Source organism: Rana temporaria, chromosome 1 (assembly GCF_905171775.1).
Source record: "Rana temporaria chromosome 1, aRanTem1.1, whole genome shotgun sequence".
In the NCBI taxonomy this organism is placed as follows: Eukaryota; Metazoa; Chordata; class Amphibia; order Anura; family Ranidae; genus Rana; species Rana temporaria.
In genome coordinates this window covers 14655846-14680159 of record NC_053489.1, presented here as the reverse complement: position 1 = coordinate 14680159, position 24314 = coordinate 14655846, and the positions used below count along the sequence as shown (strand labels likewise).

The following is a 24314-nucleotide window of genomic DNA, read 5'->3' as shown; positions in this document are numbered from 1 at the left end:
GGTGCTGCCTCCTACACTGGCTTGTGTCATAGGCGGAACATTAATTCAATCAATGTTCCATCTAGACCAGGCAAGGGCAAACTGGGCCCTTGAGCTGTTTTGAAACTACAAGTCCCATGAGACATTGCAAGACCCTGACAATCACAGGCATGACTCCTAGAGGCAGAGGCATGATGGGATGGGATTTGCAGTTTCACCACAGCTGGAGGGCCGAGATTGCCCACCCCTGATCTAGACTATCACACGAGCCTGTGTAGAAGCCAGGACCTTGTTACAGCGCCACCTAACACAGACCAAGCTCCCTGACACACAATGTGAGATGCCCGCTGTGTGTGACACACAAGAGGAGGAGGAGAGGGGGAGGGGAGTGCTGCAACCACAGATCAAAGTGCCCCCAGGGCAGGCGGCTTACCTGGAAATTTCCCGGTATCCCAGTAGGCCAGTCTGGCCCTGCCTACCAGAAAGTTGTTGCATCCAGGGCTTCTGGTCCCCCCTTGTCCCGGTCCTGGTGCTACTTGATGGTGTCATCTCTGGCTGGGTGTCATATGGGTGCGGTCCACCCTCCCCACACCACCATAGCGACACCACTGAATGCCGGCTCTTTGGTTATGCACTGGTTGTTTGACAGAGGGAGGTGTCTGGGTAGCAGTCCCGCCCATACCCAACATTACACTCTCGATTTGACAGCTTAAGTCTCTCTTCCTGTCTACACAGTACACATCCATCTGGCTTGTCCCCCAATCCCTGGCTGTGCTGGATGATCACACTGCTGAAGGTCCTTTTGAGCCAGAACATACAATCAACAAAATGATGCAGGATAAAGCCCCTGTATGACAGCACAGTGGGACAGAGCTGTGAATGTGGGAAAGTCCTGCCCAATCCGGGACTGTTGGGAGGTACGCTGTACTAGTGTTTGTCTCTCACTACTATCAAAGGTGAAGTTTCCGCCTTTTGCGGGTTCTCTGGTGAAGATCCGGTGTGTGTACTTGGACTCTGTTCCTCAGTCATTTTAGGAGCTCCCACCCTCTCCAATGTACAGATAGTACAGACGGTCTATTATTCAGTTAATCCATGGGAATCTGGTTCTCTCCGGCCTTCAGAAATTTTCTTTGTAACCCATTAGAAACACCCCTCTCTCCATTCCTTGTAGTCATGACCTCTGCAAGGCAACACATCAATATTTGTACTGCATTGCTTCCTTTTCTTCTGCATTTTGTTTCAGGGGAAGGGGGGGATTTTAGGTATTTGCATTTCTTTTCAGGTATATTGATGATTATTTGGTGATGATCGGACTTCTCTTTTATGCTAAACTGATTTTTATTTTTTGAAGCAAGTCTTCTCTATAGAAAAGTGTGATTTCCTGTGTGACTGACTGCATTTGTCTATGTGGATCCGAGTTCCCCGGCTGATTTTTTATACACAACAAGCGCTCTATGACCAACTTATCCATTGAAGAGGTCAGACTTATAAGGTGAGTGGATGACGGATTGGGGGGGTTCATTGAAGATTGAAGAACACAAAGGAGCTCCTTCCATGTCACCGAGGAGGAGATTTATTGTACTTAGTAGTGTGGGGGACTCGATTTTCACATGCTGTACATGATTTAGGGGGAATTTCATCATATTGCAATTTTTTTTTTCCATTTTATGTGGTATGAGATTTTGTATGTTAAATCATTGGATATCTATGTATTCATCTAACACTGTTTGGCACTTTATTATTTTCATATTTAATATGTTTTGTATAAGAGTGATTATATTTATATGAGGAATATTGATTTACAGTATAATATATAATATTTTTGGGGTGTATTTATATATTTTTTTCTTTTTAAGCAGTGTTGTTATTATGGTGTATGATTAAAATACTTATAGGAAGGGATAGGGGGAGGGATTGTTACTTTTTAATCTTTTTTGCTTTTTCTTTGACATGTCTGACTAGAAGATCTTGGAGATGGCAGAAATATCCTATTATGAGGCCCTTATGAGTAAGAACATTCATTTCCAAATTTTTAAAGAAATATATACAAGGAGAAATATTTTTTTATTAGGTCCTATAAAGAATAAAAAAAATAAAAAATAAAGTCTACTTATCACTTACTAAGAGCGCGTTCTCTTCATCTTCAACTAAAATTAAAAATGATTTTAGAATACAGCAAGCAAAATGTATTTATTAATATAGCCGAATGCATCTACATATAAAATAATAAAAGTGACATAATAAAAAAATGACATTACCATCAGCTTACAAAAGAATATGTTTGATATTTATCTTCCGGGAAGGTGGTGAGTGAAATCTTCCCTCTCTGGAAGAGTGATGGGTGTCTCTGGTATCGGACAATTTAGGATATTTTGGATATTTTGTCCTCCTCTGGTCACTGTGGTTCCTCCTCACTAAGTGACTACATTGTTCTGTATTAATGGAACGGCTGGTGGGAGGAACTACTACACCCAGCAGGGGACAAGCTTTCCAACAAACCCAAAGTGTCCGATGCCAGCAGTGTCCAGAGCAAAAATGTAACTCACCGTCCACCAGAGAGGTAAGTATGAAATATTCATATACAGTATAGCAGTGTTCATTCTCAATACATATTTCTCTTTCTTCCCTTGTTTTTCCTCTTTTTTCTCTCTTTGCCTTCTCTCTAATTTTCTTCTTAGTATTAGTTAGTAGCAGGCAATATCCTAGGTGTGATGTGCCCTGTGCTATCTTTTGTTATAAGATAAAAAGTTGCTTATTTTCAGAGTACGTATTGTCAGGTTTTGACTATGTGTCTGTGTGCGGTACTCATGTACCCTGGTTGTATTCTGTACTCTGACTCTTTTCTTTTATTTCAAAATAAAACTCATTATATGCAACAATAGAGATAATGCTATAACTACTGGTAACCCAGTGTTGCTCCATACATATTAGTGGATAGCTGCTTTTGTATTCAGGTCGGGTCTGAACAGAATTATGTAACATTTTGGGAAAAATATACAGCCAAGAAGTCCAGAACTTGATGCTATTATAGCAAAAACCTCCACAGCCACCATGTATTTCCCTCTGGTGCTCAGATAGGCCGGGATCATGGCAATCCAGACACTGCAGAACACCAGCATGCTGAAGGTGATGTACTTGGCCTCATTAAAACTGTCCGGTAATGTCCTGGCTAAAAAAGCGATAATGAAACTCACAGCTGCCAGAAGCCCCATATATCCCAGGACAGAGTAGAAGCCGATAACTGAACCCTCATTACACTGAATGATGATCTTCCCCTGATAAAAGTGAGTGTCCCGATCCTGGAAGGGGGGAGAAATAGACAACCAAGTGACACAGATTATGACTTGGACCAATGAGAAGACACAAATAATAAAATTGGGCAGTTTGGCTCCCATCCATTTCCTCCAGGGACTCCCAGGTTTGGTGGCTTTAAAAGCAATACACACCATGATACTTTTGGCAAGTAGAGAAGAGACGGCAACTGAGAAGATGACACCAAAAGAGGTGACACGCAGCATGCAGGTCACATCTACTGGATGGCCGAGGAACAAGAAGACACAGAGGAAGCTCAGCATGATGGAGACCAGGAGAAGATAGCTCAGGTCCCGGTTATTGGCTTTAACAATGGGGGTGTCCTGGTATTGTATAAATATCCCCAATATTAAACCAGTCAGAAGACAACAGAGGATGGAGACAGCTGAAAATACTCCAACAATGGGATCATCAGTGTAGGAGAGAAATTCCACCACTCTTGGAACACACCGATCCTTCTTCTCATTTGGCCATTCATCATCAGGACATTTCATGCAGTTTTCACTGTCTGCAGGAAGAACAATACAAACACAATGAGCATTGGGGTCAGAGATTGTGAGAAAACAACTTATCTTGTGTTGTCTCACTGCTAGCAATGGGATTTTCATCAGTGCATCGTGGGAGAAAAAAATAAAATAAAATAAATAATACATTTAAATATAACAATAAAATGTGAAAAAATATAATAAATAATAAATTACCTCAATATACAATATTTAAATGTTAAAGACGTTCATTAATATAAGATCGATAGATCGATGATATCAGACAGTTGAACTCCTATATGTAGAGACTTCCCATTGGCAAGTGGTAACATTAACATCTTCCCGCCCCACCTATAGCAAAATGATGGCCGGGTGGAAGCCATGTTGTTCTGGGAGGACCTCCTATGATGTCCTCCCAGAATCTGCCTCTCACATAGTCGTGGGGCCACACAGCGGCACTATCCTTCACTGGCTGTGTCCACAGACACAGCTTATGACTGATCACTGTACCAGCCCACTGTAAGTACCATGTGATTGCTGTGGCCAATCACAGTAGATCACATGACAATTGTAAACAATGGATGCCTTCCTTATTTATACTAGTAATGGTAGTGATCAGTGACTTATAGCGGGACTACAATATTGCGGGAGACAATCTGATATTAACCGACACTTTTGATACTTTGCGTAAACCTAGCTGCGGACTTAACCGTTGGCTCAATGATAGTCCCAGAGTGTTTTTTTTTTAACCACTTAAAGAACGAGCCTGTTTTTACAAGTTAAAAACATGTTTTTTTGTTAGAAAATTACATAGAACCCCCAAACATTATAAAAAAAAATTCTAACACCATAGAGAATAAAATGGCGGTCATTGCAATACTTTTTACGCAGCTGTCTTACAAGCGCACTTTTTTGGGAAAAAAATCACTTTTTTTAATAAAAAAATAGGACAACAGTAAAGTTACCCCAAATTTGTTTATATTGTGAAAGATGATGTTATGCCAAGTAAAATTGATACCCAACATGTCACGCTTCAAAATTGCATCCGCTCGTGGAATGGCGTCAAACTTTTACCCTTAAAAATCTCCGTAGGCGACGTTTAAAAAATTCTACAGGTTGCATGTTTTGAGTTAAAGAAGAGGTCTAGGGCTAGAATTATTGCGTTGTCAAGGCTACCCCCAATATACACTTGATTCCCCGCCATGATGTGGGGATTCTCCACCTGTACATGGGAGCACAGTTGTAGCCATTGACTTTATTTTAGTGTCCTTGGCTGAGGCTTTTTCTGAACCGTGTAATTGGGAATCACATACTTGCTGGTAGTTCCAGCTATCCCCACTAGAGACCAGCAGAGAGCAACATTTCCTGGAGAGAAGGAGCTCTCCACGGAGCTTTCATCTCATCTCCCTGCGGCTTCCCCAGGACCTGGGTTGGCGTCTCAGCGGGACTAACGTCATCCCAGAGGACGGCACGGAGCTTCCTGTTTCCCCTCTCCCATAGACATGGCTCTTGAATCTGCACCCCGCATGTTGGAGGGCCCCCCACATGCTGGATCTCATGCCTTTTGAGTGACACCTAGCTAAAGGTACCGGCGGCCAGCCCGTTTTCCTATTCAGGTCACATCATTTTCATCATCCTATTTTGAGACCTGTTAGCCCCCTCCCTCTGCTCAAGGGATCATAGGTGGTTTTTCAAGTGCTTCATTATTTTTATTCATTATTAATTTTTACTTACCGTATATACTCGAAAATAAGCCGAGTTTTTCAGCACATTTTTTGGTGCTGAAAATGCCCCCCTCGGCTTATACTCGAGTCACCTTTTTGAGCCTGATCTTCTAGACTTTGGCGACCCGGTATCGGTCCAAACGTGGCACACATCTTCCTCTACAAGTGTGCAAAGTTTGTTGTTCGGGAGACTTACGACCGGGGAGCACCGATTTTTTAAAATTCGGGCACCCCTTCCATAGACTCCCATGTTAAACGGTAATTTCTCTGGTAACTTTGGGGACCCGGTACCGGCCGTCCGTAGGTCCCAGTTCTCCTCTACAAGTGTGCAAAGTTTGCTGTCTGGGGAACCTACGGTCAGGAAGCACCACATTTTCAAAGCCGGGCACCACTTCTATATACTCCCATTTTAAACGTAAGTCTAGTCATGGACACAGTGAGGCATGGACACAGTGAGGCATGGACACAGTGAGACATGGGCACAGTGAGGCATGGACACAGTGAGGCATGGGCACAGTAAGGCATGGGCACAGTGAGGCATGGGCACATTGAGGCATGGGCACAGTGAGGCATGGACACAGTGAGGCATGGGCACAGTGAGGCATGGACACAGTGAGGCGTGGACACAGTGAGGCGTGGGCACAGTGAAGTGTGGGCACAGTGAGGTGTGGGCACAGTGAGGTGTGGACACAGTGAGGCATCAGCACAGTGAGGCATCGGCACAGTGAGGGAAAATGAGGCACAGTAAGGAATGCAGATGGACACCCTAGGCTTATACTCGAGCCAATACATTTTCCCATTTTTTTGTGGTAAAATTAGGTGCCTCGGCTTATATTCAGGTCGGCTTATACACGAGTATTTTATGATTGAATAACTTACTTATTTCTTCTCTAAACCATCCAGAGACAGTCTGCTATGTGTTTTCCATGAGCGCAGGATCTTTGTGTATTGACAGCCCCAATGTTGGCCGCCATTACTAGTATAAAAAAATAAAAATAATAATAAATAAATTCCAGTACAAACAGATTGTAGTCTATAACTTTTATGCAAACCAAACAATATACGCTTATTGGGATTTTTTTTACCAAGGACATGTAGCAGATCACATTTTGGCCTAAATGTATGAATGAATTTGTTTTTTAAAATGTTTTATTGGATATGATTTTTAGGAGAAAGTAAAAAATATATATATTTTTCAAAATATATTCTCTATTTTTGCTTATAGCAGCGCAATACATAAAAAAATAAAAAACTGTGGTGATAAAATACCACCAAAAGAAAGACATTCTGTTTGAGTACAGTGTGCAATTTGCAGTTAAAGTAGCGCAGTGCTGAATAGCAAAAAACAGCCTGGTCATGAAGGGGTTTAAATCTTCTGGAGCTCGACTGGTTAAAGTGATAAAACTTGGAGAAATGCGCACACATCACAGAGATGTACTTCATATGACACACAGAGATACCTTCTATCCAGTCCAACAATAATTTACTAACAAATACAAACTCTACCGGAAATGTTGGAGATTTCTCCTTCTGGACATGAGACGCACTCATAGCAGCATTTGTGAATTGAAGATCCAAACTTTTTTCTGCTGCCGGGTATACAGGGATCTGAACATCGAGATACCGGAGGCTGAAATCAGATATTATTATTATTATTATTATTATTATTATTTTGGGCTGTTACTGATTACAATTTTCGTGTTCTATTAATCGTTTTTTTTTATCGATTAAAAGACTAATTTTGATTAATTATAACCGTAATGTCCACACATCTCCCCCGTAATGTCCACATCTCCCCCGTAATGTCCACACATTTCCCCCGTAATGTCCACACATCTCCCCCGTAATGTCCACACATCTCCCCTGTAATGTCCACACATCTCCCCTGTAATGTCCACATCTCCCCCAGTAATGTACACACATCTCCCCCAGTAATGTCCACACATCTCCCCTATAATGTCCACACATCTCCCCCAGTAATGGCCACACATCTCCCCCAGTAATGTCCACACATCTCCCCCAGTAATGTCCACATCTCCCCCAGTAATGCCCACACATCTCCCCCAGTAATGCCCACACATCTCCCCCGTAATGCCCACACATCTCCCCCGTAATGTCCACACATCTCCCCCAGTAATGATTGTCCACACATCTCCCCCAGTAATGTCCACACATCTCCCCCGTAATGTCCACACATTTCCCCCAGTAATGTCCACACATCTCCCCTGTAATGTCCACACATCTCCCCCAGTAATGTTCACATCTCCCCCAGTAATGCCCACACATCTCCCCCAGTAATGTCCACACATCTCCCCCGTAATGTCCACACATCTCCCCCAGTAATGTCCACACATCTCCCCCAGTAATGTTCACATCTCCCCCAGTAATGCCCACACATCTCCCCCAGTAATGTCCACACATCTCCCCCGTAATGTCCACACATCTCCCCCAGTAATGTCCACACATCTCCCCCAGTAATGTCCACACATCTCCCCCGTAATGTCCACACATCTCCCCTGTAATGTCCTCACATCTCCCCCGTAATGCCCACACACCTCCCCTGTAATGCCCACACATCTCCCCCAGTAATGTCCACACATCTCCCCTAGTAATGTCCACACATCTCCCCCTGTAATGTCCACATCTCCCCCAGTAATGTCCACACATCTCCCCCAGTAATGTCCACACATCTCCCCTATAATGTCCACATCTCCCCCAGTAATGTCCACACATCTCCCCCAGTAATGCCCACACATCTCCCCCGTAATGTCCACACATCTCCCCCGTAATGCCCACACATCTCCCCCGTAATGCCCACACATCTCCCCCGTAATGCCCACACATCTCCCCCAGTAATGTCCACACATCTACCCCAGTAATGTCCACCCATCTCCCCCGTAATGTCCACACATCTCCCCCGTAATGTCCACCCATCACCCCCGTAATGCCCACACATCTCCCCTGTAATGTCCACACATCTCCCCCAGTAATGTCCACACATCTCCCCCGTAATGTCCACACATCTCCCCCAGTAATGTCCACACATCTCCCCCAGTAATGTCCACACATCTCCCCCGTAATGTCCACACATCTCCCCTGTAATGTCCACACATTTCCCCCAGTAATGTCCACACATCTCCCCTATAATGTCCACATCTCCCCCAGTAATGTCCACACATCTCCCCCAGTAATGCCCACACATCTCCCCCGTAATGTCCACACATCTCCCCCGTAATGCCCACACATCTCCCCCAGTAATGATTGTCCACACATCTCCCCCAGTAATGTCCATACAGTAGGTGCACGCGATATTGTGTCAATCTCGCTCCCTTTCTCGGCGAGATTGAGCACCTACGAGCCCCATCGCGGGAGCCAGCACCGAGCTGGCTTGCCGCGATAGAGACAAAGCCGTCATAGAAGCGACGGGAGATCCGACTTGGATTCCCGCCAATTCTACACGTGTGCGGCGTTTGTTATGAATCCTGAGGGGGAAGTCCCTGCCGGATTTTAAATAAAAATTCGGCATGGGTTCCCCCCTCAGGAGCATACCGGGCCCTTAGGTCTGTTATGGGTTGTAAGGAGAGCCCCCCCTACGCCGAAAAAACGGCGTAGGGGGTCCCCCTACAATCCATACCAGACCCGTATCCAAAGCACGCTACCCGGCCGGCCAGGAAAGGAGTGGGGACGAGCGAGCGCCCCCCCCCCTCCTGAGCCGTACCAGGCTGCATGCCCTCAACATGGAGGGGTTGGGTGGTCTGGGGCAGGGGGGCGCACTGTGGCCCCCCCCACCTCAGAGCACCCTGTCCCCATGTTGATGAGGACAGGGCCCCTTCCCGACAACCCTGGACGTTGGTTGTCGGGGTATGAGGGCTGGAGGCTTATCGGAATCTGGGAGCCCCCTTTAATAAGGGGGCCCCCAGATACCGGCCCCCCACCCTAAGTGAATGGATATGGGGTACATCGTACCCCTAACCATTCACCTGTAGGAAAAATGTCAAAGTTAATAAACACACCACACAAGGGTTTTTAAAATAATGTATTTTTCTGCTCTGGAGGCTCCCCCTGTCTTCTTTATTAGCTCTTCTACCAGGGGGAGCTTCTTCTTTGACATCTTCGGGTGGGTGGGGGCCGCCGTCTGGTTCTCTTCCACCGCCGGGGGGGGGGGGTCACTTTTAAAAAAGCCCCCACCCCCGGCGGGTTTCCTCCGGCGTCTTCGGCGGGGGGGCTTCTTCTTCCGCTATCCCGACGGGTCTTCTCCGCTATCCGGGGGGTCTTCTCAACTCTTCGGGGGTCTCCTTCTATGTTCGCCGCTCTCCGCTGTTGACTCGGCGCACCCCGGTTCTTCCTCCAGCTGTCCGGTGCCTTCTCCTTCAGCGCTGAACATCTATCTTCTTCTTCCGTGCTGTGACGTATTCTTCTTCTTCCGGGCTGTGACGTCATCTTCTTCACTTCTCCAGATGTTGACAGGCCGGCTCTTCTTGCTGAAATGGCAGGTGCGCTGCTTTCATCGGACCTATATAGGCCTCACAGTCCCATCATGCTCTGTACCTACCCATGTGATACCTACCCACGTGGGTAGGTATCACATGGGTAGGTACAGATCATGATGGGACTGTGAGGCCTATATAGGTCCGATGAAAGCAGCGCACCTGCCATTTCAGCGAGAAGAGCCGGCGTGTCAACATCGGGAGAAGAGAAGAAGAGAAGACGCCACAGCACAGCGGCCTGAAGGGAGAAGTAGAAGTTGTCACAGAACAGCGTAAGAAGAGGAGAAGACGTCACAGAACAGCGGAAGAAGGAGAAGGCACCGGACAGCGGGAGGAAGAACCGGGGTGCGCCGAGTCAAGAGCGGACAGCGGCGAACATAGAAGAAGACCCCCCGGAGCGGAGAAGACGTCACAGAAGAGCGGTGAAGACCCCGGAGAGCAGGAGAAGACCCCCGGAAATCGGAAGAAGAAGCTTCCCCTGGTAAAAGAGCTAAAGAAGACAGGGGGAGCCTCCGGAGCAGACTAATAAAATATTTTAATACCCTGTGTTTTTTATTTGTGTTTTTACCACTTTTCCTCCAGGTGAATGGGTAGGGGTACGATGTACCCCATATCCATTCACTTAGGGTGGGGGGCCGGTATCTGGGGGCCCCCTTATTAAAGGGGGCTCCCAGATTCCGATAAGCCTCCCGCCCGCATACCCCGACAACCAACGGCCAGGGTTGTCGGGAAGGGGCCCTGTCCTCATCAACATGGGGACAGGGTGCTCTGGGGTGGGGGGGCCGCAGTGCGCCCCCCTGCCCCAGAGCACCCAACCCCCCCATGTTGAGGGCATGCAGCCTGGTACGGCTCAGGAGGGGGGGGCGCTCGCTCGTCCCCACTCCTTTCCTGACCGGCCGGGTAGCGTGCTTTGGATACGGGTCTGGTATGGATTGTAGGGGGACCCCCTACGCCGTTTTTTCGGCGTAGGGGGGCTCTCCTTACAACCCATAACAGATCTAAGGGCCCGGTATGCTCCTGAGGGGGGAACCCATGCCAAATTTTTATTTAAAATCCGGCGGGGACTTCCCCCTCAGGATTCATAACAAACGCCGCACACGTGTAGAATTGGCGGGAATCCAAGTCAGATCTCCTGTCGCTTCTATGACGCGCACGTTGGAATGTGCTGTCACTATTCCAGTGAGTGCGAGATGTCGGCGAGATCTCGGCACCATGTCGCCGAGAATCAGCGCGATGCTGTCATGCTAAAAACACAATATCACAAACACCTACTGTACGTCTCCCCTGTAATGTCTACACATTTCCCCTGTAATGTCCACACATCTCCCCCGTAATGTCCACACATCTCCCCCGTAATGCCCACACATCTCCCCCTGTAATGTCCACACATCTCCCCCAGTAATGCCCACACATCTCCCCTGTAATGTCCACACATCTCCCCCAGTAATGTCCACACATCTCACCCATTAATGTCCACACATCTCCCCAGTAATGTCCACACATCTCCCCCGTAATGTCCACACATCTCCCCCGTAATGCCCACACATCTCCCCCAGTAATGTCCACACATTTCCCCGGTAATGTCCACACATTTCCCCCGTAATGTCCACACATTTCCCCCGTAATGTCCACATCTCCCCCAGTAATGTCCACACATCTCCGATATAATGTCCACATATCCCCCAATAATGTCCACACATCTCCCCCAGTAATGCCCACACATCTCCCCCGTAATGTCCACACATCTCCCCCGTAATGCCCACACATCTCCCCCAGTAATGATTGTCCACACATCTCCCCCATTAATGTCCACACATCTCCCCCGTAATGTCCACACATCTCCCCCGTAATGTCCACACATCTCCCCCGTAATGTCCACACATCTCCCCCGTAATGTCCACACATCTCCCCCATAATGCCCACACATCTCCCCCGTAATGTCCACACATCTCGCCCGTAATGTTCACACATCTCCCCCGTAATGTCCACACATCTCACCCAATAATGTCCACACATCTCCCCCGTAATGTCCACACATCTCCCCCATAATGTCCACACATCTCCCCTGTAATGTCCACACATCTCCCCCGTAATGCCCACACATCTTCCCTGTAATGTCCACACATCTCCCCCAGTAATGTCCACACATCTTCCCTAGTAATGTCCACACATCTCCCCCAACTGTAAATCCAAGGGTGTATGCTTTACAAAATAATCAGAAATTACTAAAGAAGACCTTACGTGAAGTTCAAGAATCCTATAAGGAGATTGTAAATAGACACAGACGAACCATTCCTCCCTATGCATTAGGTGATAAGTAGTGTTGAGCAGAATATGCCATATTCGATTTCGCGATATATCTCGAATATATATTCGAATATTCGAGAAATTCGAATATTCGTGATATTTTATCGAAATTAAATGATTGCGATTTTTCGCTATTGCGAATGCGAAAATAATTGTGATTTTTTGATAACTGCGGTAGGAGCACTCTGATTGGCTCAGAATATTCGTGATATTTTATCGAAATATCGCAACATGCGAATGCGATATTTATTGCGCAATTTCGAGAAATGCTGGAGGAGCGCTCTGATTGGCTCAGAATATTCGTGATATTTTATCGAAATATCGCAACATGCGAATGCGATATTTATTGCGCAATTTCGACAAATGCTGTAGGAGCACTCTGATTGGCTCAGAATATTTGTGATATTTTACAATACAAAATAATTGCGAATATTCGGCAAATGCGGAAGGAGCACTCTGATTGGCTCAGAATATTCTTGATATTTTACAATACAAAATAATTGCGAATATTCGGCAAATGCAGAAGGAGCACTCTGATTGGCTCAGAATATTCTTGATATTTTACAATACAAAATAATTGCGAATATTCGGCAAATGCGGAAGAAGCACTCTGATTGGCTCAGAATATTCGTGATATTTTACAATACAAAATAATTGCGAATATTCGGCAAATGCGGAAGGAGCACTCTGATTGGCTCAGAATATTCGTGATATTTTACAATACAAAATAAAAAGTGTTTTGCATTGGTGGTGATTCTTTACTCTATCCATCTGTCACAGCCGTTTGTCAATCAAACACCTTGAAGATTGAACACGTTCATGCTGCATGCTTTGGACTTTTTTTCACTTCACATATCAAAGACATTTTTATGAAAGATTATTTTTCTATTATTGGGACTATATTTCTTTATATATTTGTTTCACTGTGTATTTCACAAGTTATTTGCGCTTGCTTATTTTATAATTTGCCCACATGTCTTGTCACTAGACATATTTTTTATTCTTGTAGAGCGACTCCATTTTCTGTCTTGTATTAATTTATGTTGTATAACATTTTTGAGTTGCTGCTGTATTCTCCCCTTTTTTAAGGTATGCGCAATTTTTTCCTTCTTACAAAAAATAATAATATCAAACATACAAATATTCATAACAGAAACATACACAAAGCCCCCCCCTTTTGCATCAGAGACAATCAGAGTTCTCCTACCACAGTTATCGAAAATTCGCAATCATTTTCGCATTCGCAATAGCGAAAAATCGCAATTTTTTTTTTTTCAATTTGGCAACATAAAAGGATCGCCTCAGCTTAGCTACTCGGCCCAGGGTCTCTAATCATACCAGCAATGCTTTTAGACGTCGATAGGATGTGATCTGTTTTAAAAATCAAATTGAAAAAATGTGAATATTCGGAATTGCGAATATTCACCGCGAAATTCGAAATATAGCGCGATTTCTCGAATATGCTATATTCGAGTCGAATATTCGCAATGCGAATATTCGTGAGCAACACTAGTGATAAGGTCTGGCTATCCACTAAACACTTAGGTTAACCAGAGGACAATGGTCTGATGGACCGTTTTAATCAGACCAAACTGATCGTGTGTGGGCCCCATCGGTTATTTATCCATAGGTTGAAAAAAAGCAATCTTGTTTTAAATTTAACCAATGGATACCTAACCGATAGGAAAAAAAACGATCGTTAGTAGGCATGACCATCGATTAAAAATCCATGTATGCTCAGAATCAAGTCGACGCATACTTGGAAGCATTGACATTTTTTCAGCACATCGTTGTGTTTTACGTCACCGTGTTCTGACACGATCGGTTATTTAACCGATGGTGTGTGGGCGCGATGGACCATCAGTCAGTTTCATCGGTTAACCGACGACAACGGTCTATCAGACCATTCTCAACGGATGGACTGATTGTGTGTACGAGACTTTAAACTTCCTTCTCAGAAACTTGGTCCTACGTTTATTGGACCCTTTTATGCAATTGCACAACTTATTCCTGTGGCCTACAACCTTAAACTACCACCTTCTATGGAGATCCATCCTGTTTTCCATACAGCTATTTTAAAGCCTTTCAGAAGTAATCCTTTTTCTTCCAAAAATATTTTATTAGAGTTTTCCATGAAATATACAGAGAAATACATCACACTGGGGTACAGGTTCCATACACAGTAAGCTCAACAGTAGGGATGAGCTTCGAGTTCGAGTCGAACTCATGTTCGACTCGAACATTGCCAGTTCGCCTGTTCGGCGAACAACGAACAATTAGGGGTGTTCGCGGCAAATTCGAAAAGCCGCGGAACACCCTGTTAAAGTCTATGGGAGAAATCTAAAGTGTTAATTTTAAAGGCTAATACGTGGTCTTTCCCAGTGACGTACGAGGGTGCGTCAGAGGGGGCGGGGTCACGTGACTGGTGGCCGTTTCCCCTATATAAGAAATGTCACAGCTCCAGCGCGTCATTCCGCTGGGCTGTGTCCAGCGGAGAGTGGAGCTAGCCTGCTGCGCTCTAAACAGATGGATCTTCTCATCGCTGAACCGGACCGCTGATCACCCATCCATCGCTGGAGAGATCATCCGTCGCAGGATAGAAGACCACGTTGGAGCGGGGGGCCGGGCCGAGAGTGGATTCACATCGCTGGATTTTTATTTATTTTTTATTAATAAAGGATTTTTTTCTACGGTGTCTGTGTGTTTTTTTTTTAACTATTTACACTTCCTTCGTGAAATGGTAGAGGTACAGTGTACCCCATTACCAATTCACATAGGGGGGGGCAGGATCTGGGGGTCCCCTTTGTTAAAGGGGTCTTCCAGATTCTGATAAACTCCCGCCCGCAGACCCCCACAACCACCGGGCAAGGGTTGTGGGGATGAGGCCCTTGTCCCCATCAACATGAGGACATCCTCCCCATGTTGAGGGCATATGGCCTGGTGCGGTTCAGGAGAGGGGGGGGCGCACTCTGTCCCCCCCTCTTTTCTGCGGCCGGCCAGGTTAACATGCTCGGATAAGGGTCTGGTGTGGATTTTTAGGGGAACTCCACGCCATTTTTTTTTAAATTTGGGGTGGAGTTCCCCTTAAAATCCACACCAGACCTGAAGGGTCTGGTATGGATATTTGCGGGGAACCCCACATCATTTTTTTTTTAATTGACAGCGGGGTTCCCCTTAATATCCATATCAGACCTGAAGGGCCTGTTAATGGAATTTGGGGGACCCCCAGCTTTTTTATTTTTATTTATTTTATGAATGAATCATCTCTGTAATTGCCAGAGCCGACAATTCATTAGAGCCGCAAAGCCGGTTTTAAATGCCTTTTTTTCTTTCAGAAATGACACTTTGTGCAGGGACAGTTCTATGTACGGGAAACATGCGCTATTTCACATGCTGACTTTACACCCCCCCCCCAGGTACGAAATTTAAAGTAATATTACACTTTTATTGTTTCACTTTTAGCATTATTAAATTCACTGCTCCTGAAAAAACGGCCATTTAAAAAAAAAAATTGCATTGATACATGTCCCCTGGGACAGGACCCAGGTCCCCAAACATTTTTTAGGACAATAACTTGCATATTAGTCTTTAAAATGAACACTTTAGATTTCAAATGTTCGAGTCCCATAGACTTTAACGGGGTTCTAAAGTTTACACGAACATTTGGTGTGTTCGCAAGTTCTGATGCGAACCGAACAGGGGGGTGTTCGGCTCATCCTTACTCAACAGTAGCTAACAGGTTGCTAACATCAAAATTGTCTAGAGGTTAGGTTAGAACTATATGGAGCTCTACAACATTACAAGTTGTATGTAAGGTCCGAGCGTGTAGTGGTTTCTCTCTTTGATCATGTGTCTCGGCTCAAATTAACTTACTAACACTCTCAGAGACTATCCAAACAACATGATCTCAACTGGCATCCCCTATCTCCCTGTCCAAGGCCGATTCCCAGAATGCATGATCCGCACTCATAGAAGAGTATGGTTCCCTGAACCCGGAGGCATACAGAGCCAAAATCATGTGAGACTGGGGTGATGAGCTGGAACATAGGGATTCGAACACCGTTGGGTTTCTTGTGTATTCGACTACTTTCGCTGGGATGTCCAGAAAGTGTTTTATTTGCCTGTAGGGCCAAGGAAGGATTTAGTGTTAGACCGTGCCGCAGGATCTTGTATCTTCAGAAATGTACCCCTGTGAAAGAAGTGAGTAATCCTTTTTCTGGTCATACACATTCCCCACTAGACCCTCTCAAAGTGCAATGGGAGGAAAAATTATTATTGATTAAAATTCTTGACTCTCGTATTCATTGGGATAAACTACAATACCTATTAAGATGCAAAGGCTATGACCCACAAGAGGATTCTTGGGAGCCTGAGGAGCATATTTAAGATTAAGAGCATTTCACAAGAGATTTCCTCAAAAACCTGTCCCTAAGACTTCCAGAAGCTGTCCTGGGAGGAGAAGGGGGGGTGGTCAGGACTTGGGCTCAAACCTGGGAACTCTTCTGTGTCTGGCATTGATTCTTCTCACTGAGCTATCTGGAAAACTGGACAGCGCCCAGCCTGATCTATTGGACAATACTGCCTGCTCTGTTGGATAACCCTGTCTTGTGTCTTGATTGCTGTTGAACCTTGATCTCCTTGCTCCTCCCATGAACTTTCTATAAAAGCCTTGCCTTTGCACTTCCTGTTGCCAGATTATTGTGGTCTGTTCTTGCATACTACTTGAGCTATGTCTATTGCTGTATGGAAACGGCTTTGGCTTGTGCCCCGACTACAAAACTTTCCTCCTACTTCAACCTTGGCTTGTGACCTCAACTACGAAACTCTGTCCTGAACAGATCTCAGCTTGTGACCCCAACACTGATCATTGGTCTAGCAATTCAGACTTTCCTATCTTTGGCAGACCTGAGAACTAGCTTGCCTGACGTTGTCGGCCATTGGTCTCCACTCATTACAGGTATTCTCCTAACACCTTATAATATCCCACAACCATCACACCTTATAATATCCCACAACTGTCACACCTAATAATATCTCACAACAGTCACACCTAATAATATCCCACAACTGTCACACCTTATAATATCCCACAACCGTCACACCTAATAATATCTCACAACTGTCACACCTAATAATATCCCACAACTGTAGCACCTAATAAAATCTCACAACTGTCACAAATGTCAATATACATAATCTGTCACCAACTGGCTGATGTGTTCCTGTTTGGTCACATTAGATCAGACACCATTTATCCAGGAGACACTTCTAGGAGCTCTGCTTATAAGAAACTTTTCATGTGCACAAAATTACCGCAATCAACAACCTTCGCCAACTCAAAAATGATCCCATTCATGAGCAGCATATTTGCTAGTATATCTTAGTGTAGCACCTTCTAATGTGCTAGTAGAATGGTGCAAGCAAATTAGTCTTTAATCTGGGTAAAGAGTTTATTTCAGGTCACAAGAAAAACAAGCTGCGCTATTAAGGTTAAATAAATAAATCTGTGACATATATAAACTGTGCCAGAAACATGTGAATGAAAATCGTGAATGTAAACATAATGTTCAGACACTCTCAATAATTGTTTAGAGAATGAAAAATCCGTAAAGATGTGATGAACCAATTAAAGTCCATAGAAATAAAATATCATAGGTGAATGAAGTCCCATAAAATCCAAAGAAATATTTCAAACTTCAGTCTCCAATTAGTGAAGGAAATTACTGCAACCCGAAATGTGACGATAGAGAGACACCTCCACCTTAATGACACACTTACCAGCTGGAATTGATCTCTTATCACAGGAGATCAAAAATCGCATCTAAACTGGTTAAATGACCACCATGGAAAGCGTCAATGTGTTACAGCCTCATTCAATGTATGTTGCAAGATGCGCCATAAAAAGAAAAAAAAAGGAGCTTGCATAGCATAAAATCCAAGGTAAATGTATTTAAAAATATAAAATGTGCACTTACAATGAGTCAAATGCTGTGTGCATGTAAATGATCGAGCCGGCCGGCTCCTCAATCCACCTGCCCGTGTCTTCAGGTACAGCTGAGCACGGTGACGTCAGAACGTTGCTTACCCAACGTTTCGTCACAAAAATAGTTGGATTCCTCATACAGGGAGGTGTCTGGTGCCTCCCCCTGGTTCTGGGAGTTTGGATAAGTTTCTAGAAGCTGGAGGGTTGAGGTCAGAAGAATTGATCTTCTAACTTAGGGGAGCTTAGCCAATCTCCAGGAAGTTGTCCTGGCATGGGGCTATGCCATCCCTTAGGTATAGATAAAGCATGCTGTCTGGAGAGTTGGGTGGAAGATGGAGATGGAGTGCTAAGGAAACTGTCGGTGGCCCTCATAGGCGTGCGCACATAGGGTGTAAGGTGTGCCTGGGCACACCCTAATCACCCTGTACTGTGCAGATTCCCCCTGCTGCCTGGCTGCAGAGAAAGGGACTGGGGAATCTCTGTCCTCAGTCCCTTTCTCTGTCTCAAAAGTTAGACATCAGGGGTCTGTTTGGACCACTGATATTTCACCAAAGCCCCCCAACAGGGCTCCTAATATATATATATATATATATATATATATATATATATATATATATATATATATATATATATATATATATATATATATATATATATATATATTTAAAAAAATAAAAAAAAATAATAAAAATAAAATTGTAAAAAAATAATAATAGTAATACAAATAAAGACACTGACAACAATCTCTGCCCTGCTGACAAAGCCCTACTGACTTGCCCACTGCCATATACGGTATATTACACATGCATGTGTGTTTGAGCTTTGGTGTGCACACCCTAATGCCATAGGCTGCGCACGCCTATGGTGGCCCTAGAAGGGGGGGGGCTCTGCCTCGGGCTGGAGCTTGGGCTGGCTTGGGAGAATCCTGACAGCAGTGCAGTTTGAAAGGAATCTTACTTAAAAAGCAGCGGAAGCAAGGATGACAGTGTGAGTACGCCAGCATGTTCAAGGACTCACAAGGGGAAAGATTGCCACATGTAGCAAGCCTTTATGGAGGACAGCCTTGTGCTTAAATTGTTCCTTTCCCTTGCCCTGGGAGATCTTCTGTGAAGCCAGGTGGGCTGGTAAAGAAGCAGCCAGGTGGACTGGTAGTTCCTACAGGCAGTAGAACTTGGATCCGTGTCTATAGAGGAGTTGGAGATACTCCTGGATGTTTATTACTACTCAAAGTACTATTTTGTAAGGGACTGAGCGTTCCTAGTCCTTAAGAGGCTTTTGCATTTTTCATCTTAAAGCGGGGGTTCCGCGGGTTTTCTTTTTTTTTTTTGGATCTTTCTGGCACTCTTACCTTTGGCAATCGGCAACTCGTGTGTCCCAATCGTGTAGCCGCCAGCATTGTTTTTGTCCCACAAACGATACTTTATAAATTTCATAGATGAACGTTTCCAACTTGATTGTGGGCACTCTGAAGCCCACCAGGATGTCCTTCCAGGATACGGTGAATGCTGACGTCCCAGCATTCACCGCTCTATCCTGCGAATGTGCAGTTTTGACTGCACAGTTGCCGAATCATGTGACCCGCGAGATATCGCGGGATTACAGTACAGCACGTCTCCTGGGATTCTTATCACTCACTCCCAGGAGACATAGCGCTTGTCGGGGAAAAGATAATACACACCCACTCCCGCGGGGAATGGATGACTGACACAACACTAAATGCGGCATTACAAAGGTAAGGAATCGGATAAAAAAAAAACGGATTGTGCTTAAACGATGTCTAGTGGTTAGATTTAGATAAACATGAAATTTAAGATGTCTGTGCCCAGAAAGGAGGACAGTTCAAGACCTTGTACATACGGAGGAAGTTGTCCCTGTTTTTTGTTCTTTAATTCAAGTTGGGTATCCCACATATCCCTTCACCCAACCAAGTTGTTACCCCTAATAAAACATAAAAACAAAGCCAAAGGACTGACTTCTTTTCTCCGGTTGCAAGCAGAGAATGCATGTTGCCTAGCTGTGCAGGAATAGGGGAGCCGGTCACCTGCAGCTCCTGTGTGGGTAGTGCTACTTTAAAATAAGGCTAAAAATGTTCTATAAATCATAGTTATGAATTTCCTGAGAAAAATGGTATAAAAAGAAAAACAATCAAGTGATCTCTTACTTTGCCTTTTTTCCAGTAGAAGGGATCACTCATATTGGGAAATGTTTGAGGCACAAAGTCTGGGCTTAGAATCTTGCAAATTCTGAAACGATGGGCACAAAAATAATCTTTTAAAAAAAGCCACATATGTAACCTGAGATCAGTTGGAACTTCTCTTCTCTCATTAAAGTAGATCTTGCCTCCGGTTGGGTCGGTGTAATTAAGATTTCTCACATATTTGTGCAGCTTTTCAAAGAAGACAGAAATAGACACATTACCATGTACAGTAATAAGAGTTCTGGAATTAAATAAAAAATATTAAAAAAAGGGACAGGTTACATTCAAGACACTAGAATAGGAATGAATAAATCAGGACAATTACTTACCGTATATACTCGAGTATAAGCACATTTTTTTGTGATGAAAATGCCCCCCTCGGCTTATACTTGAGTTACCTTTTTGCGCCTGATCTCCCGGACTTTGGGGACCCGGTACCGGCCGGCCGGTACAAGTGTGCAAAGTTTGTTGTCCGGGGGACCCAGGGCCGGTACTATGGGTGGGCGGAAAGGGCGGGTGTCCAGGGCGGAGTGTGGGAGGGGCGGGTTGTTAGCAGGCAGAAGAGTATCCCTATGCTTCATGTTGCCACTCCAGCCTGCATCAAAAGAGAGTGGAGGAAGTGCCCTTCCTGATTGCTGAACTCCTCTTTAAGGCAGCAGTCACGCCCCTTTTTGAGCTCCTGTTAGTGTGACTGGCTGAGTCACAGTAAGAGCTCCACTACAGGTGGGCGGAGCAGGAAGAGACGAGTACACTGCAGTCCCGATTACTGCTTCCTGCCAGGGCCAGCCCTATGATGGGACCGGGTGGTACCATGGGTACCAGGCAGCACTTTTAGGGGGGCAGCATACTGATGCCCGCCAGCCTGTTCCGCCAGCTCCGCTACCCAAATAAAATTGATGTCCTTTTTTTCCCACAAATAGAGCTTTCTTTTGGTGATATTTGATCACCTCTGCGGTTTTTATTATTTGTGCTATAAATATATATATTTTTTTACTTTTTGCTATAATAAATATCCCCAAAATTTAGAAAAATAAACAATTTTCTTCAGTTTAGGCCAATATGTATTCTTCTACATATTTTTGGTACCAAAAAAATAAATAAACAATTAGCGTACATTGATTAGTTTGCGCAAAAGGCATTGTGGCCGCCGGCAATTCACAGGTCCCTTTATACTCCTGGATACATGTATAGAGCCATGGCAGGTCCTTTTATACACCTATATGCATGTATAGAGCCATGACAGGCCCTCTTTATACATCTATAGAGCCATGACAGGCCCTCGTTATACTCCTTTATACACATATAGAGCCATGACAGGTCCTCCTTATACTCCTATATACATTTATAGAGCCATGGCAGGTCCTCTTTATATTCCTTTACATGTAAAGAGTCTCGACAGGTCCTCTATATACATGTATAGAGCCATGACAGGCAGAGGCGTCCCTAGGGGGGGCAGAGGGGGCCCTGACCCCCCCAACATCATGCTGTGCCCCACCATGTGCCCCCCCCAAAAAAAAAAAATTTTTTTTTTTGCAATTTTTGTATTTTGCTCCCCGAGAGGGAGAGCGTCCCCATTCAGCTCTGCGGGGGATTCCTCCCCTCCCTCTGCTCGCCGACACTGCATAATGCGAGCGCTCACACAACCAGATATTCTAGCCTGGAACGTGTTTAAGTGTGTGCACTGCAGACTGCAGTACACTGTAATCACTGAACTACATTATCTCCATCCCTTCTCCCCCCCATCTGTCTCCCTCCCCCTCTCCTGTTCTTTCAAAACATTCACAATTTACTTTCACTTTCAGTTAGGCAGATAATATACGGTGCAAATTTCTTTCCTGCATCCACAGATTGCAGGAAAGAAACTTGCATGATTCCCCCATCAACAGACAGTGCTGACAGGGGAATATCCATCCTGCCCAGCAATTGTATTCTCCCGACAAACAGTGATTATCACTAGTGGCTATATAGCAACCACTAGTGATAATTATAAGAGAATCTGCTCATTAATGGTTCAAATCTCAGCCAGTTTCTGCTGAACCAGCTGAGATTTAAACTGTCTATGGCTGGTCTTAGCTCTTAGGCAGCCCATTCATTGATTAGCACTGTGGAGTGTCGGCTTCCTGGCGTAATCGGGGATGTGGGATTTCAAACACACCGGAGCCCATCTCTATTGGTTGTAGACAGTTGAGCTCCCTGCAGGTTGCTTAGCAGCAGTGGACCCTTCTCTGACGAGCTGATCGGGATGCAATCCAGGTGATGCTCTTAGTCAAATCCTAGTCATAAATATCAATGATTTTATTGATCAAAGCCCACACTTTACAGGCATAGAGCCCACATGGCTGCTGATCATACAGTTGATTATATTTATGTGGTTTTACTCTTGATGCTAATAATTACTGTGTTTATTAGATCTGACTGGGAGCATCACCTGGATCACATGCCATCAGCATGTCAACAGAGAAGGTTATATAGCATTACTGCTGCTAGGTGACCAGCTGGGGGCTCGGCTCTCTATAACCAATAGTGCCAGCCTTCCCCTGCATGCACCCATAATGTCACCAGCACTAGGTCCTAATAGACTGCCGCCGCTGCCAAGGAGACAGATGCCAGACCAGCACTGTCAATAGCAGGGACAGGACAGCTGGGGATCCCCACTGTGGCAGAACACCAGGGCCCGGTGGCAAGACAACCTTTGCAACAATGATAGTTCTCCCACTGCTTTGGACCCTTATATTTTCTTGGTGTGCTGGTGACATATATCTCTTGTTTTCTGCCACCCTGGGGGGCCCCAGTATAGTAGGAAGGGAGCTCACTGCGAACATGTGAAAGGGCCCATAGTGGGATCGTAGTAAAGGGCCCCAGGATATATATATATATATATATATATATATATATATATATATATATATATACAGGTGGTTCTCAAAAAATTGTGATAAAGTTCATTATTTTCTGTAATGTACTGATAAACATTAGACTTTCATATATTTTAGATTCATTACACACAACTGAAGTAGTTCAAGCCTTTTTATTGTTTTAATATTGATGATTTAGGCATACAACTCATGAAAACCCAAAATTCCTATCTCAAAAAATTAGCATATCATGAAAAGGTTCTCTAAACGAGCTCTTAACCTAATCATCTGAATCAACTAATTAACTCTAAACACCTGCAAAAGATTCCTGAGGCTTTTAAAAACTCCCAGCCTGGTTCATTACTCCAAACCGCAATCATGGGTAAGACTGCCGACCTGACTGCTGTCCAGAAGGCCATCATTGACACCCTCAAGCAAGAGGGTAAGACACAGAAAGAAATTTCTGAACGAATAGGCTGTTCCCAGAGTGCTGTATCAAGGCACCTCAGTGGGAAGTCTGTGGGAAGGAAAAAGTGTGGCAGAAAACGCTGCACAACGAGAAGAGGTGACCGGACCCTGAGGAAGATTGTGGAGAAGGACCGATTCCAGACCTTGGGGGACCTGCGGAAGCAGTGGACTGAGTCTGGAGTAGAAACATCCAGAGCCACCGTGTACAGGCGTGTGCAGGAAATGGGCTACAGGTGCCGCATTCCCCAGGTCAAGCCACTTTTGAACCAGAAACAGAGGCAGAAGTGCCTGACCTGGGCTACAGAGAAGCAACACTGGACTGTTGCTCAGTGGTCCAAAGTACTTTTTTCGGATGAAAGCAAATTGTGCATGTCATTCGGTAATCAAGGTGCCAGAGTCTGGAGGAAGACTGGGGAGAGGGAAATGCCAAAATGCCTGAAGTCCAGTGTCAAGTACCCACAGTCAGTGATGGTCTGGGGTGCCATGTCAGCTGCTGGTGTTGGTCCACTGTGTTTTA

The 24314-nt window shown here is 44.9% G+C and overlaps 1 protein-coding gene across 1 annotated transcript in view; it reads right to left on the bottom strand.

Annotated features, from left to right (window-relative positions):
• Nucleotides 1-2269: 2269 nt before the first annotated feature.
• Nucleotides 2270-24314, bottom strand: part of LOC120946545 (vomeronasal type-2 receptor 116-like) — a 35914-nt gene continuing 13869 nt past the window's right edge. Inside the window, exons 5-7 of the mRNA XM_040361528.1 lie at nt 20439-20715; nt 7007-7130; nt 2270-3799 (exon numbers count right to left, since the gene is read on the bottom strand). Of these exons, the coding sequence (XP_040217462.1) occupies nt 2907-3799; nt 7007-7130; nt 20439-20715 (1294 nt within the window). The 3' untranslated portion in view covers nt 2270-2906. The remainder of the gene's footprint in view (nt 3800-7006; nt 7131-20438; nt 20716-24314) is intronic.